General features: G+C 36.6%; 2 protein-coding genes across 4 annotated transcripts in view; one reads left to right on the top strand and one right to left on the bottom strand.

Moving 5' to 3' along the window:
- The window catches only part of Cdc20b (cell division cycle 20B), a 55,108-nt gene extending 41,982 nt beyond the window's left edge, over positions 1-13,126 (bottom strand). Inside the window, exons 1-2 of the mRNA XM_015497303.2 lie at positions 12,271-13,126; positions 11,972-12,027 (exon numbers count right to left, since the gene is read on the bottom strand). Coding sequence (XP_015352789.1) covers positions 11,972-12,027; positions 12,271-12,333 — 119 coding nt within the window. The 5' untranslated portion in view covers positions 12,334-13,126. The remainder of the gene's footprint in view (positions 1-11,971; positions 12,028-12,270) is intronic.
- Gpx8 (glutathione peroxidase 8 (putative)) lies at positions 1,166-5,766 on the top strand. 3 transcript variants are annotated; one of them, XM_048800045.1, is made up of 3 exons: positions 1,172-1,602; positions 2,171-2,435; positions 5,192-5,766. In XM_048800045.1, the coding sequence occupies exons 1-3, from the start codon at positions 1,399-1,401 to the stop codon at positions 5,353-5,355; spliced, it is 633 nt and encodes a 210-aa protein (XP_048656002.1). In that variant the 5' UTR covers positions 1,172-1,398; the 3' UTR covers positions 5,356-5,766. The 3 variants fall into 3 exon arrangements, with proteins under 3 accessions (XP_015352788.1, XP_048656002.1, XP_015352787.1); XM_015497301.2 differs by having other exon boundaries at positions 1,183-1,602; positions 2,174-2,435; XM_015497302.2 differs by lacking the exon at positions 2,171-2,435 and having other exon boundaries at positions 1,166-1,602; positions 5,192-5,370.
- Positions 13,127-14,426: the final 1,300 nt, after the last annotated feature.

The raw sequence follows: 14,426 nt of genomic DNA, 5'->3' as shown, positions 1-14,426 counted from the left end.
ACAACACAGTCTGTGTACATTTTTGTTCTTTACTAGAAAAAATGTTCAAAAGAAATACTAAGGTTTGGGGTTTGTTTGATTTTTGGATTGATTTTTGGTTTTTGTTTTCCTATTCATTCTTAGGCCATGAAGGAAGTATTAAAATGGGTCCTCTTACTAAGCCCAAGCTCAGCTACCCCCAAACACACAGAAGGAGGGACCAGAGGAAGAGCAGGGTTTCCACCTGAGCACCAGCTCGAAAGCTCCAACACCCAAAAGGTGGAAGGAAGGGCACTCCCACAAGTTTCTCAGCTCACTCTGTGCACTTTCTGGAAACTCACCATAACACTGTGCCCAAGTGGACACACCTTATTCAGAACGTGCATTGTCTTAAACAGTGCAGATTCTAAGGTGACTGATGAACCATGAATTTTAGGCTATGCAACTCTTTCTCCCCTTAAAATCTATGATCTTTAGCAATTGAAAGTCAGACCACTTAAACAGGCAACTGCCAGAAGAAAAAAAAGATAAAAAATAAAGCAAATACTTGAAGGACCCAAGTAAATGAGGGTTTGGGGGGTTTTGATAGAATTATTTTTTAACTGTTAAATAGATCTATTATAGAGTTCAGTATTTTTAAATATACACGTGACATCTGTTGGTGAATTGTGAAATCATTTTCATGGCAGAATCAGGCTGCTTAAAAATGCAATGGACATAGTTGTCTTGCAGTTCAAAGGAGAAGTATTACATTAGGAAAATTCTCAGGGCAATTTATATGTGTGTGTGTGTGTGTGTGTGCTAAGTTATGCTATAAATGTCTTATTTTCTATTTACTTTTACTGCATTCTTCTGGAATTGGATTGCCTTGGCTAGATGAGACCAGAATAAATAGCCTTTTCAAATATATCATGGTGCTTTCCACTATAAATTCCTTGAATTCATGTAATATGTTTAATCCATACAGATAATATAAAGTTCCTTCAGGTCATACATCATGTTCATAGTTCACACTTAATCTACATTCTATACCTGGGCATCATACCTACCCAGTTCTCAATAGTTCTATAAAGATAGGATGCTTACTAGGGCAGTTAAGATTTCAGTTTCCAAATTACAAGAGCACCATCTTCTGGTGAAATATTTTCTTTGTAGGAAAGGAGTTAGGGAAATACCAAAAATGTCCTGATTTTTCTGACAAAAAATGGCAGTTTTATCACTAATAGGTTGAAATTCTGTAGTGCTCTTTATTTCATTTGGAAGTTTCACTACATCTGCCTTCTGAGAAGTATTCTTCTACTCCTCAGCAGTGAAAGGAGCTAGTCTATCCTTCCTGGTTTGTTAGATTAAGCGGGTTTCAAGTTTCAGCTCCTCCTTTGAATTCCAGCCTGATGAAACTTCCCTGTAGAATCAACCAAAATGGAGCCTCTCGCTGCTCATCCGTTAAAATGTTCTGGGCCCAAAGTGAAAATATTTGCAGTTTTGCTCTCTATGGTTCTGTGCACAATGATGCTATTTCTCCTACAACTAAAATTCCTAAAACCTAGAATCAACAGCTTTTATGCCTTTGAAGTGAAAGATGCAAAAGGAAGAACTGTTTCTCTGGAAAAGTTTAAAGGCAAAGTAAGTTGAATTTTCGGATTTTATATCTGTTGATTTTCCATGTCTCTGCTTTCTCTCTTAGTAGAATCAATGCCTTGCCATTGCATAGTTACTAGTTAAAATTTGGTCTTCAATGTAATGTTATTAGTACATCACTTTAGTTATCAGTTTTGAGAGTTTATATGCTTTCTAATTATCTTATTTTTCTCAAAAATGCTCTATTTTTTGTGTTTTAAGTTGTCTAGAAAATGCTTATAGTTAGTAATGTGAATATAGTGATGATTACTAGTAAAAGTATCATCTATAATCTAACAATAAAAAGCACCCTATCAGTGATGATATTATCATTTATTTTTAAATAAGTTTTCATGCATCCCTAATGCTTTTTAATGGCAATAATGTATCAGTCTGAACTTGTGCATTTAGGTATAGTTTTCAATAAAACTGGGTATGTCTAAAAAGCATGAAATCATCATCCATCAGAGGTTATATTCCCCTAAAATGGCTTAGGATTTTAACTACATGCAGGAGGGGAGGGGTTTTTTAATCTTTTGCTTCACTTTCCGGTTGGATGTTTTTCTTTTTCCGGGAGGTTTCACTAGTTGTAAACGTGGCTAGTGACTGCCAACTCACAGACAGAAATTACTTAGCACTGAAGGAACTGCACAAAGAGTTTGGACCATTCCACTTCAGCGTCCTGGCGTTTCCATGCAATCAGTTTGGAGAATCGGAACCCCGTTCGAGCAAGGAAGTAGAATCTTTTGCAAGACAAAACTACGGAATAACATTCCCCATCTTCCACAAGATTAAGATCCTAGGATCTGAAGCAGAACCCGCATTTAGATTTCTTGTTGGTAAATATATTTGCCTCACCAGTATGTCTTTAATTGCTATTCATTCTTACACAAATATACCAGGACTATACTTTTTATTTCATTTGAAATTTTTTATTGGGAAAATTTTCATAAAACGATCAAAAAGACAGAGTCTTTGTAACTTTCTAGAAGTTATGCTACCATAAAAATCAGTATTCTTAGATGGCAAAAGAAGTTTACTCCAATGTATTTAATTTCTTACGACCATCTTCCTGAAGACTTTACTTGAAATATGACTGTGACATTTTTAACAAATTATCATAATTCTCCTTTTGCTTAACTAGCATTTTGGGGAAATGTCCCTCCCCATTATTAAATCTGCACATTTCATAACTATTGCTGAGCATTGTCAACTGAACATATCTTTATGGTTGATTTTATATTTCCTTTCTTATCTGAGACATTATCCTCAAGGATGAATTTCTCAGTTTACCAGGTTTTTACTAAAATAAAACTTGAATTTTTTTTCAGAAAGCATTAATATTAGGCTTTCTTTAAAATTAAGCTAGCACAGAAGAATTTATTTAAAGACTTCCTAAGGTTAGTTAGCATAAAGGTAGTGTAGATAGGGGCTGGGGATATAGCTCAGTTGGTAGAGTGCTTGCCTTGCATGCACAAGGCCCTGGATTCAATTCTCAGTACCACCACCAAAAAAAAAAAAGGTAGTGTGGATAGAAATTTTGGTCTTACCTGGGTACAAACTCCTGCTCAGTTGCTTTTGCTGTGTGGCTTCAAGCATACAACTTAACTTCCTGTACCTGTTTCCTCATTTGTAAAATGGGGCTATAAGTAGTACCTACTCACTAAGTTTTTTGGGAGGATTAAGTATATTCATAGTCAAACACTTACACACTGCTCACTCTGTACCAGATACTACTCTAAATGGCACTCAGCTAATGGTCTCTTACCTTATACTGATGTCATCTTCAGACCTATTTTCACTGTAAATAATTTGAGTTTTGATAAAACCATGACCTCAGGCATATCAAGCTTCAATTCAACAAACAAGATGTTCAATAACATTTTATGTAAGTAATAAGAAACTTCTAAAAACATTATATTCAATTTGTAGGGAAAGTTGATTTAGTGCCTAACATCATGAATACCAACCAGGAAGTCTTTATTCCTTTTATTTCTGGGGTTTAGTGGAAAAAAGAAAATCCAGAATATATGTCCTTAAAATAATCTTTCATCAATTATAGTAGCCAAATGCTTAGACATAGTAGCTCATAGGTTATTCCTCTTCATCACTAAAAAAGCTTGTAAGGGGCTGGGGCTGTAGCCTCATGTGTGAGGCACTGGGTTCGATCCTTAGCACCACATAAATGTAATATATACTGTGTGTTTATCTACAACTAAAAAAATTTTTTTAAAAAAAAGCTTGTTTATACAACTCCATTTAATCTGTATAATCAAAAAGATAATAGTTCACAATTAAACTCACTACTCTGTATAATTAAAGTGCACTAATAAAAAAGTTGGCAGTGACTAAGCTTCCACCTGCACTTGGGAGAGGAAGGTAATAGTGCCCAGAGGTTAAGAGCACAAACACTAGAAGAAGGCCTGACTATCAACCTTGGCCCTGTCAATCACTAACCACATCATCTTCAGTGTAGGCCTCCTTCTCCCCATCTGTAAAATGGGGATTAAATAATAATACCCATCTCAGAGGGGTTCTGTAAAGCTACAACAGACCGGGCACTGTGGTCCAGGCCTGTAATTCTGGCAACTTGGGAGGCTGAGTCAGGAGGATAGCAAGTTGGAGGCCCACCTCAACACTTGATGAGAACCTGGCCTCAAAGTGCAAAATAAAAAGGGCTGGGAATTTAGCTCAGTGTTAGAGAACCCCTGAGTTGAATCCCCAGTACTGGAAAAAAAAAAAGAGGATCTATTCAAAGCACTGAACATACTTTACTAGGCACATAGTAAGCACTTGATAAACTTAAAAAAAATTATATATATATATATATAATATATATTATATATATATGTATATGTATGTGTGTATGTGTTGTAGGTGGACAATAACTTTATTTTATTTTTATGTGGTGCTGAGGATCGAACCCAGTGCCTCACACATGCTAGGCGAGTGTTCTACCACTGAGATACAACCCCAGCCCCCACTTGATAAATTTTATAGTTATTATATCTTGTTCTGATGTATATCAATTATCTGAACATAAATTATGGATAATATACAGGAGGAAAAATCTACATTTCTTAGATTTATCAAAAGATTCATAATTTTTCAAAATAAAGTGGCTAAATTCCTTGTCATTTTCAGCTATGTAATAGTTTTAAAAACATTCATATATTTAACATGAAAATTAATTCCCACATTTTCATTACCAAGGACTTATTCTTAAAAAATTTTGAGTTAGTGACAAGGTAAATTTCTTATTTAGATCAACAAATCTAAAATAGACTGCTTTGGGGGCTGGGGGTAGAGTGCTTGCCTAGCGTGCACAAGGTCCTAGGTTCAATTCCCAGAACTGAAAAGAAATTAAAAATTAAACAACTTTGTTTCATTTTATGGTTCCAGATCAGTAGAGTCATCAGTGAACCCATTGAGTATATTAAAACCTCATTACTCAAACTTGTGCTCTACTTTGTTTGGGTGTTTTGTTTTGCTTTCTAGAACCTGATTCTAAAGTTATCACTTATGCAAATACAAAAAGAAAAGAAAATCTTAAGAATAAAGTTATGCTCATGAAAATATGTTGTGTATATTTTAGATTCTTCAAAGAAGGAACCACGGTGGAATTTTTGGAAGTATCTAGTCAACCCTGAGGGTCAAGTCGTGAAGTTCTGGAGGCCAGAGGAGCCCATTGAAGCCATCAGACCTGAGATAGCAAATCTGGTTGGAAAACTCATCCTAAAAAAGAAAGAGGACCTATGAAAATACCATCAAGCCACTCTAATTCACAGAGAAATATCTCCATGAGGATTTGATCTCTTTTTAAATACTTTGACAGCATTTACAGCACTGAAGAATTTTTTTTTAATGTTATCTTGCTAGTCGATGGTAATGAACATCCTCAGGACAGAGATGTAACCCAAAGCTTAAAAAAAAAAAAGTAGCCAAAGAATTAAAATACTTCATCTGATATACTAAAAATTTCAGAATACACAGTCACCAATGTGTTCCATATCCCATTGTCCAACTTGACATTTTATTGGATTGTACTTTATGGAAATGCCAACACCCTAGACCACTGTTTGGATTTCATGAATTCTGTGTGACTGAAATTTCTGATGTAACTATAAATGGCTATGTTGATGCAATAAAACAAATAATGAAAATGTAAAATACATTCAAATCCTTACATACCTTTGTTTCATGTACAGAATTTTGCTCTTTTAAGTATAGGTTTCTAGTGTGTTTTACTATACTTAGTCTTTTTAAATGATATTATAGTATTTGAAAAAGTCTTATCATTTTCAACACCACCATTGTTTTCTGGAAGCAATCCAAATTCCAGACAGAACAGTTGAGTCTGCCTTATTTTTGAGTGAAAAATCCCAAGTGTAGGAAAAAGGCCATGAGCATGTAATCATTTAGCAACAACCTGCCAAGTTGGTGAAGGTTAATTATAACCTCATGAAATATGTATTCACTGCATAAAAGGATTAAAGACTGAAGCAAAATCTGTATGACAATGAGAGAAAAAAAATGCACTCATGTAAAATTTGGCTAAGGAGGAAGAAGACCTAATAGCCTGTGGTTTGACTCCCAAATTCTGATTTGATAGGTGAAAGATTTTTGTGGTGAATTCAGTAACACCACCAAAGCTTATAGTTCTAGGTCTGGATTAAGTTCTTAGGAAAACAACAAATATTTCCTGGAGTACCTTCTGCTTTAAAGTATCCATGCAACTATTCAGCTTCAAGTGTGCTTGGTGTAATAGTAGGTGGCGGTGGAGGCAGTTTCCATCCTAGTGATTTACAGGGATAGCCTCAAGAACGCCAGATTAGTGTATCAGCAAACCTGCTCCCCTCTCAGCTGCTATGTGACTTGTCACTTTCAGTTTCCTCACCTACAAATTAAGTAGAGGACGGAAAGAAACACAGAGCCCCCTTAAAAGTCAATGAATATACTTAGCAGAAAAGAAATCAGAACTAGCCTAGATGTTGGCAAAGACACAGGAGCTACCTAACTAGATTTCTAGTAGGTATCCTTTGCAATTTACCCCGGAGTCTTAGCAATTGAATTCTGAGCCTCTAAACAAAAATTTAGTCCAGGTAACCCCTTCAAGTGTTGCTTCCAGAGCATTCTTGCCTCATGCCCCCACTTACTTCCTTGAGCTCCCCTTCAGCACAGTGGCACTGCCAGGGTGTTTTGGTGTACCTCATTAAGGGTATGAGCAGAATTGCATGTGCCAGCCCCACACAGGCAAGTCCCCAATGCCAGACCGTAACAGATGCATTGCGAGATGGTCTTCACTGTCCCCACAAATGTTATTCAGATGCCCACCCTGCCTTAGTTCTTTCCAAAGCCATATAAATGCACTTCTCATTTAAAAATTTCCAACCCTGGTTGCCTTATCCAACCTACTGCCTCTTCAATAGCCAGTCTCCCCTTAGGCTTTGGCTATTCACAGCAGGCAGGTGGGGCTTTAAAAATGTGTCCTATCCATTTCCTTGAAAGAAAGGAAATGTGTCCATTCCGGATTCCCTAAGGATGAGGCTACATGTGCTGAGAGAGAGTGGAGCCATTTGCTAATATGCTGCCACCCTTAAGTCAAATGTTTTACACAAATACTGCTAAACAAACACATGCCGAGAAAAAGTCGCATTTTTTCTTAAGCAGTCCTCTTGTAATCTTGTCTGGAACACATAATGCAATAGTATCCCTAAACTAAAGAGTATAACAGAAAAATATCAGGCATTACATAAAAGGGTATTTATCTCTTCATGACAAAGCAAAAGGGCAAAATCAAATGTTTTAACTGAGGTAAATAATTTTGTATTTGTTCTAATTAGTTATGACAACAGAATGCATTTCAGTTCATTGTACACAAATGGAGCACAGCTTTTCATTTATCTGGTAGTATATGATGTAGAGTTGCACCATATTGCAGTCATACATGTACCTAGGGTAATGATGTCTTTCTCATTTCACCATCTTTCCTATCCAATAATTTTACTTGAAGTTTGATAGTTTCATTGGATGGATGGTGGAGAAAAAATTATAATAATTCCTGATCATCATTTCTTGGCAGATGTAACAAAAGAGTATTGGGGGCTGAAATAAGTATGAATTTACCTGAAAGTTGTACTTCATTTTCTTAAATGTTAATAATTTTAGTGTATCTATAGTATGTGGATATGTACATATATACAAGTCTTAATTCTAGCATATATAGCACATCTATAGTGGTGGCTGGTGAATGTTCAACAAGAGATTCTGGAGGAGGAAGGAATCCTGGACTTGTGGAATTAGCCAATTTCCATGGTGTCCTATGTATTTCCTTGAAAGAAAGGGAATGTGTCCATTCAGGATTCCCTAAGGATGAATGCTCCCCTGTGGCCAATTTCAGTCTACCAATGGTTTATTTAATAACTAATTTGTAAATTTTCTGAAAATGTAATAATTTATTTTCACAGACCAATAATACAAACTGGCTCTAGCACATCAAAATTCCTAAAAATTAAGACTTGATCAAGGAATCATAAGGATTTCCAAAGAGAAAAGTCTAGAGCAAAAATCTATCATACATACTCTATTTCTGTTATACACTATTTTGACAGGTTATATAAAAATGTAGGAGTATATGAAGTTACACTAAAATCTTTCAACTTAACTAGGCTGTCTGCAGATAAAAAAAAGAAGAAGAAAGAAAAGAAAAAGAAAAAGAAAAAACTCCAAGAGAATTGAAGGCAGAGAGGGAGGAAAGGACAGAAAGACAAAGCCCCCACTCCAAAAAAAAATTTTTTTCACTATATTTTCTTTAAAAATATTTGTTTCAGAAGACTGCCTTGTGTTAGGTGGTTTCTGAACAAAGTAGCATCTTAATTAGCAGTATTTCTTTGAAAGAAAAATGACAGACATTTGGATAGAACTGATAAAGGGATGTTCTGTCCATATTTATTCCTTAGACTGATGTCATCTTTTCCATGGAATAATAAAAGTCAACTAGCTTGGGGCTGGGGATATAGCTCAGTTGGTAGAGTGCTTGCCTCACATGCACAAGGCCCTGGGTTCAATCCCCAGAACCACAAAAAAAAAGTCAACTAGCTGTTACAAATACAGACTAACCCATCAAGCTCTTCTTCCTTTTGTTCCCTTTCTCCAGCTAAACTATTAGGGCCGTACTTTGCAGAGTTGAGACACATTCTCTTTTGGAAGAATAAAGAGCAGTAAAGAGCAAGAGATAAGGAAGCCAGTTAGAGGTCAGTGATGGGGGGCATTTACGTTCTCAGCTCAGAGAACAGCATAATGGCTGCCCAAGAGCAAATACTTCACCATCAGCAGAGCTTCCTTCCACTCCACCAATCCCTTTTCCCTCTAATTACCCCTTGACTTCCCAGCATGTATCCCTGGCTTTCTCATACCTTTGGAAACATTTTCTTTTTTAATTGATGTGTTCATCTTTCCCCTTACCCATTGATCTCTTTAACTTATTTTTATTTCATTTTATTCCTTTTCTTTCCTTTCTCATCATCTCAATAATATGAAATTAAAGAAAGCTTAAATATGTATTCTGCTAATTGAGTACAAATACTGGTGTCTTGTGTCTTGCTCTTTAATTTAAAAAGAATAAAACACAAATGACAAGCCCTCTAAATTCAGTAGATTTTATTTTTATTGATAAGTCAGTGACTATCTATAGGAAATAACACATCAAAATGTAATCTTTTGAAAAAGATGAAAAGAAGCCAGACATGGTGGTACATGCCTACAATCCCAATGACTTGGAAACTGAGGCGGGAGGATTGAAAGTTCAAGACCAGTCTCAGCAACTTAGTGAGGCCCTAAGCAACTCAGTGAGATCCTGTCTCAAAATACAAAGTTAAAAAAGGGGGGAACTGGAGAAAGTAGCTTGGTGATAAAGCACCCCTGGGTTCAATCCTCAACAACAACAAAAAAATGAAAACAATATTTACATATTAGGCATCCTTAAACACAAATACCCTAAAAATAGAATCAGATTGGGCAAATAACAAAAACAGAAATGAAATCTGAAAGTAGTAAGATGCATAAACATCAAATTACAGTACCTATTCAACCTATGTTCTAGAAATGTTTAAATTTAAATAAGCACAAAAATTACCAACTAACTTATAATACAATAATGTAAACATTGTACTATATTTCTTATATTTCTCTTAGGAGTAATTAATAAACCAGATCATGAAAATCAGTTGCACTAACTTGCTGCAAATGTCCACATTAGGACACCATATGTTTGAGACCCAACATACATCTGACCCTGCTTCTTAGGTCAAAATGGCCTCCAAGGGAATGAGAAAATATTTAAAATTATATTTATGGTCAGTTCTTCCTACTTCATAAGCCAAATCTCATATTATCTCCAAATATTACATAATAAATATATGAAGTATAATTTTTTTCAAAATGGAGGTAAGTATTCCAAATTCAACTCATTTTCCAGCAAAAAAAAAAAAAAATCCACAGTTTTCTTCATATTTTGAGTTAAAATGTTTTAGTCAACTTACTAAGAAATTACTTCAATTCTCCCTTTAGCTGTATGTATACATGGTCATAGAGATATATTCTACTGCCAAATTAAGAAACTGATAGTCCAGAAAGAATACAAAAGACTCAGTTGAAAACTTGGGGAAAGATAAAATTGTCTTTATGTTCTAAATATTTTATTTTAAAAAATACATAATTTCACAATTACTTTAATATTGTTTAGCTAAGACTCCAGTCAAAAATATTACTTGAAATTTTTAAAGTAACTATGGTACTTCCCTCACCATTATGAGGCTGCCCATTGTGTTATAATTAAGTAACCAATAACAATAATAACTGTTATGGTATACAGTACACTGCTTCATAGCAAAACAATACACACATTAATTACAGATTTAATTACACTCTGATGTTCATTGTATATGCAATAAGATAGCAGTTGCATGTTAGCTGATGCCATTTATATATCAACCAGCTAACAATACACTGCCAACCCATCACACACAGGTCACCAAGGCACTTCATTAACAAGAGGAATTTATCCAGAAGCAAGTGGCAGGGTAGCTGTGGCTGCTGACTTGACCAAAGCAGCCAGCTAACAATACACTGCCTACCTGATTCAGGTCATTGCTGCTTTTCACATCCCATGAAGTTAGTGAGGCTAAATTCACAATATGAAACACAGAACAGAACTTTAATTTTACATATTTATATGCATATCTTATTTCTCACAACTACCATGAGAAATATCATTATTTACCTTAATCTAGGTAAAAACAAAGTTATGAAAAAAAATTAACTTTCAGAATACTTATGCTTAGGTTTTTTACAATTAAACTATTGGATAATGAACACACATTACTGCAACACAAACAAATTAACCAAGTTACTTACTTACTATAACTTTTCAAATTACTTCCACTTATTAACTAAAAGATAAGTTGTCTTATTAGGCAGTAAAATATCTAGGAGTCATAATAATATATAAGCTGGGCATGAGAGACAACTCCAGCAAACTGGGAGGTGAAAATCAATATTAAAGTATTTAAAGTGGAATATTCCAGTATTTAACATTAAAGTATTTAAAAAATTTAAAAGTTTAATAGTCATTAGTTGTCTTCCACTATAAATAACAGTAGTCATTACATTCTGAAAGTTTGGCTATGTGTTCAATTTAGAGTGTCACACTTTAATATAGAAACTAAAATTGTAAATTATCTAGAAATTTTTATTAAAACAGTGAGAAACATGAAAATGGTCAAAATTAGAGATTTAAAGCAAATGAGGGTTGTTTATGTGGAGAGATTTTTAATTTTTTAGATTTTTCAGTGATTACAAGAGAAACTAAAAGCCTTTGGGTTAGGTTAATTTTTTAGATTTTTACAGCCTTTGGGCTGGATCTTTCAAGGGCGATGCATTATGCCACTTCTCCGCATTGTCCACGAGATGGCACCATTTTCATTTCTTTAGGAAGCACGTTTCAGAATGCAGCAGAGGGGAGTGCAACTAGCAACTGTTAAGATGAAATTCTAACAGCCAGCTAGCAATGCACTGCCTACCTGATACATCCAAGCTTCATCCTTTGCTACTGAGGCAAAACTACAGCATCACTCATATACATTCAGATAAAAAACTAGACAGCACCATTCAGATACCATTATTTGTCAGAGATCTTCAGTTTCTTGAATTTTTAAAGGTATGTAATTAGATTCTGCACTTGAGATTATGGAGGTTTTTTAATTCTCATATTTCCTGACAAGCCCATACTTCCTCTAAATGCCTTTTTTAGCAAGAATTAGTTTGCTTGAGATCAGAATGAAGACAGCAAGGCAAGCCCTGGACACATACCTTGGGAGAAACTTGACTTCTCTTCTGCTTCATGTCATTGGAGAGCACCTTCATGACGTTCTCCTTTGAAAACAGGTAACACATTGAGAGAGAAATTGTTTAGGAAAATCATTTCAGGTGTGGAATTTTTCTAGCTCATGAGTTTGTCAAAACCACATTCACCTTTTTGTGAGGCACCTCCAGAATTAGAAAACTCAAAATTAAGACCAGGTAATAGTTTCTTGGTTCTAAGCAGGTTACAAGCAGTGCCTTCGTCGAGAAGCCCCTTTAAAGCATTGAGCGAGGAAACAAGAGGGCGTTACTCACCCACCGCATCTCTTCTTCCGTCCGGATCCGCCGCCGGGCGGTGCGCTCTAGTTTCCACTCCATCTGGGGCGGACTTCGCGGGACCCGAGTTTGGCCTCTTCGCGACCACTTCCGGTCCCCCCCCCTCCCGCCTAAGCCAGACTTAAGGTCTAATCGTCAAACCCCTAGGGTCTCGTTCCCCAGGTCCCTCATATTTCACCACCTACCTTCTTTTCCCCCATTCTTCCCACAGCTCCAGAAGCGTTCCCCTGGGTACCATTTAAAAAGCCGGGCTGGCGGCAGCGGGAGCGGGAATCCCCGTCTCGGGCTTCTCATTGGCCAGCGCTCGGTGACGTCAAGCCCGGGAGGGATTCCCTCCGCTCACTTGCGGCCCCACCCGGCCGCCACCGGAGCTACGGCTGCAGCGGCGCGCGAGAGAGCGCCAAGCTCAGCCGCGGGAAGTGGCGGGCCCGAGCCTGGGACTGGCGCGGTGGGCTGTTCCCGCGGCAGGGGGCCAGTGGTTGGCGGGCGAAGGAGCGGGTTCCCGCAATTCACCTGTCCTTTTTCAAAAACAAAACGTTTCGTTCTAATGGGCTCTGGTCCCTTTTCCTCAGCTCCATCTTCCTCCAGCCCCGTCTTGCCTTCGAGGGATTTTAGGGACCCTGTTAACCCGTGATCTTCTGTCCTTCGATAATGATCACCGTTTGGGAAAGCTACTGATTCTTAGACCTGTTTCCCAATCGTGCTTATCAGCTCTTCCTCTATTTCAAGCAGGGAAAAGGTAGCAAGACGTCTTATTGGATGAGAAGGGAAAGCATTGACATACATATTCAATAAATTCTCAGCTCCATCCATTAGGAAGGGGTCAGATTCTGTCACTGGAGCTTTTGAGCTATCTTCTTAAACTAGAGGTTTCTGAGAGGGGAAAGAACCCGTTACAGAGATAAGGAGCGAAGAGCCAGTAAGAAAGCTGAGCACAGTAGGGGCTCGGTGATGGAGGAGAGGATGATTGTTGGTGGTGAGAAAGGGATCTACAGGGGAATGAGGAGGAGACAGATGGGCTGTTGCTTTGGCTGCCCATCTGAGCTGCCTAGAAAGGCAAGCTGTGCCACATGGCAAGAGTGTAAATAGTGTCTGGAAAAACTATGATCTGGCAGCCCACTTTTCACTCCTGCAACACACACACACACACACACACACACACACAATTTGACATCAGATTGCATTTTGCTCTAATGCAGTACGTGGGTTTGTGCATTTTCTGGGGAAAGGGTTCATGATTTAAAAAAAAAAGTGAAAACTCATTCTATTGCTTTCCATGGTAGCAAAAAATAAGAAAAAAAAAAAGCATGGCATCAAGATTTAAGACCCAATATTAGATCAGTTTCCCATACACAATGACAAAGGTTAAGGAAACTGCTTCACAGGGTAACTTAATCTTCAAATGAGAATTTACCAAAATGCTTGATAGTCAAACAACTGAGATCAAAAGACCTCTAAGTTTTACCACAAAAATTCCACTTTCCCTTGCAGTGCATTCAAAAGGTGTACTCATTCCAACTTCCAGTAAATCCTTTCAGCAAACATTGAAGCTAAATAAAGTGAACAATCATTGTTTGAGAAAAATGCATTGTTAATTTAAATGATCAATTTTGCAAATGCCAACTAAAATTAACAATAGGTTGGAAATAATATGAAATTGTTTTATCTTTGTTTCATTTTAAATGTACATATTTTGTACAAAGAATAAAACCAACTCAATTATTGAGCTCTTAAATCTATGTAAATTGGGGTTTTTAGAATCCAAGGTCTTACAAGTACTAAGAACAGTAAATCATTCCTTAGAATAAAGTTATCTGTAATACATTTATAAATTACTTTTTAGTCATTAATTCCACAGCACATATATGCAGTGTCCAAATGTCTTTTTCTTTCAAGTGCAAAACAGGAAAAAAATAGTAAATAAAAATCTTTCTTTAAAATTAGTGTGCATTTAAATATTCAGATTTAAATTTCCATCATGATAGTAGAAATAGAAGAATCATCATTTGACAAATACTTTGGTAATCTGTTGCAATCAAGAATCATGAATGCAGAGCTGGGGTTGTAGCTCAGTGGTAGAGGGCTTGTCTAGTACATGTGAGGCACTGGGTTCAATCCTCAGTACCACATAAAAA

This window comes from Marmota marmota, unplaced genomic scaffold, assembly GCF_001458135.2.
Source record: "Marmota marmota marmota unplaced genomic scaffold, marMar, whole genome shotgun sequence".
In the NCBI taxonomy this organism is placed as follows: Eukaryota; Metazoa; Chordata; class Mammalia; order Rodentia; family Sciuridae; genus Marmota; species Marmota marmota.
Note: the sequence above shows the minus strand (reverse complement) of the source record. Positions and strands in the feature narration are given on the sequence as shown.

What these genes read in the sequence shown, in the direction of transcription:
- Gpx8 (XM_048800045.1), top strand. Translation starts at nt 1,399, where the DNA reads ATGGAGCCTCTCGCTGCTCATCCGTTAAAATGTTCTGGGCCCAAAGTG. An exon ending in TGGAAAAGTTTAAAGGCAAA is followed by an intron (nt 1,603 to 2,170) that starts GTAAGTTGAATT and finishes TTCTTTTTCCGG; the next exon opens with GAGGTTTCACTAGTTGTAAA. An exon ending in CGCATTTAGATTTCTTGTTG is followed by an intron (nt 2,436 to 5,191) that starts GTAAATATATTT and finishes TGTATATTTTAG; the next exon opens with ATTCTTCAAAGAAGGAACCA.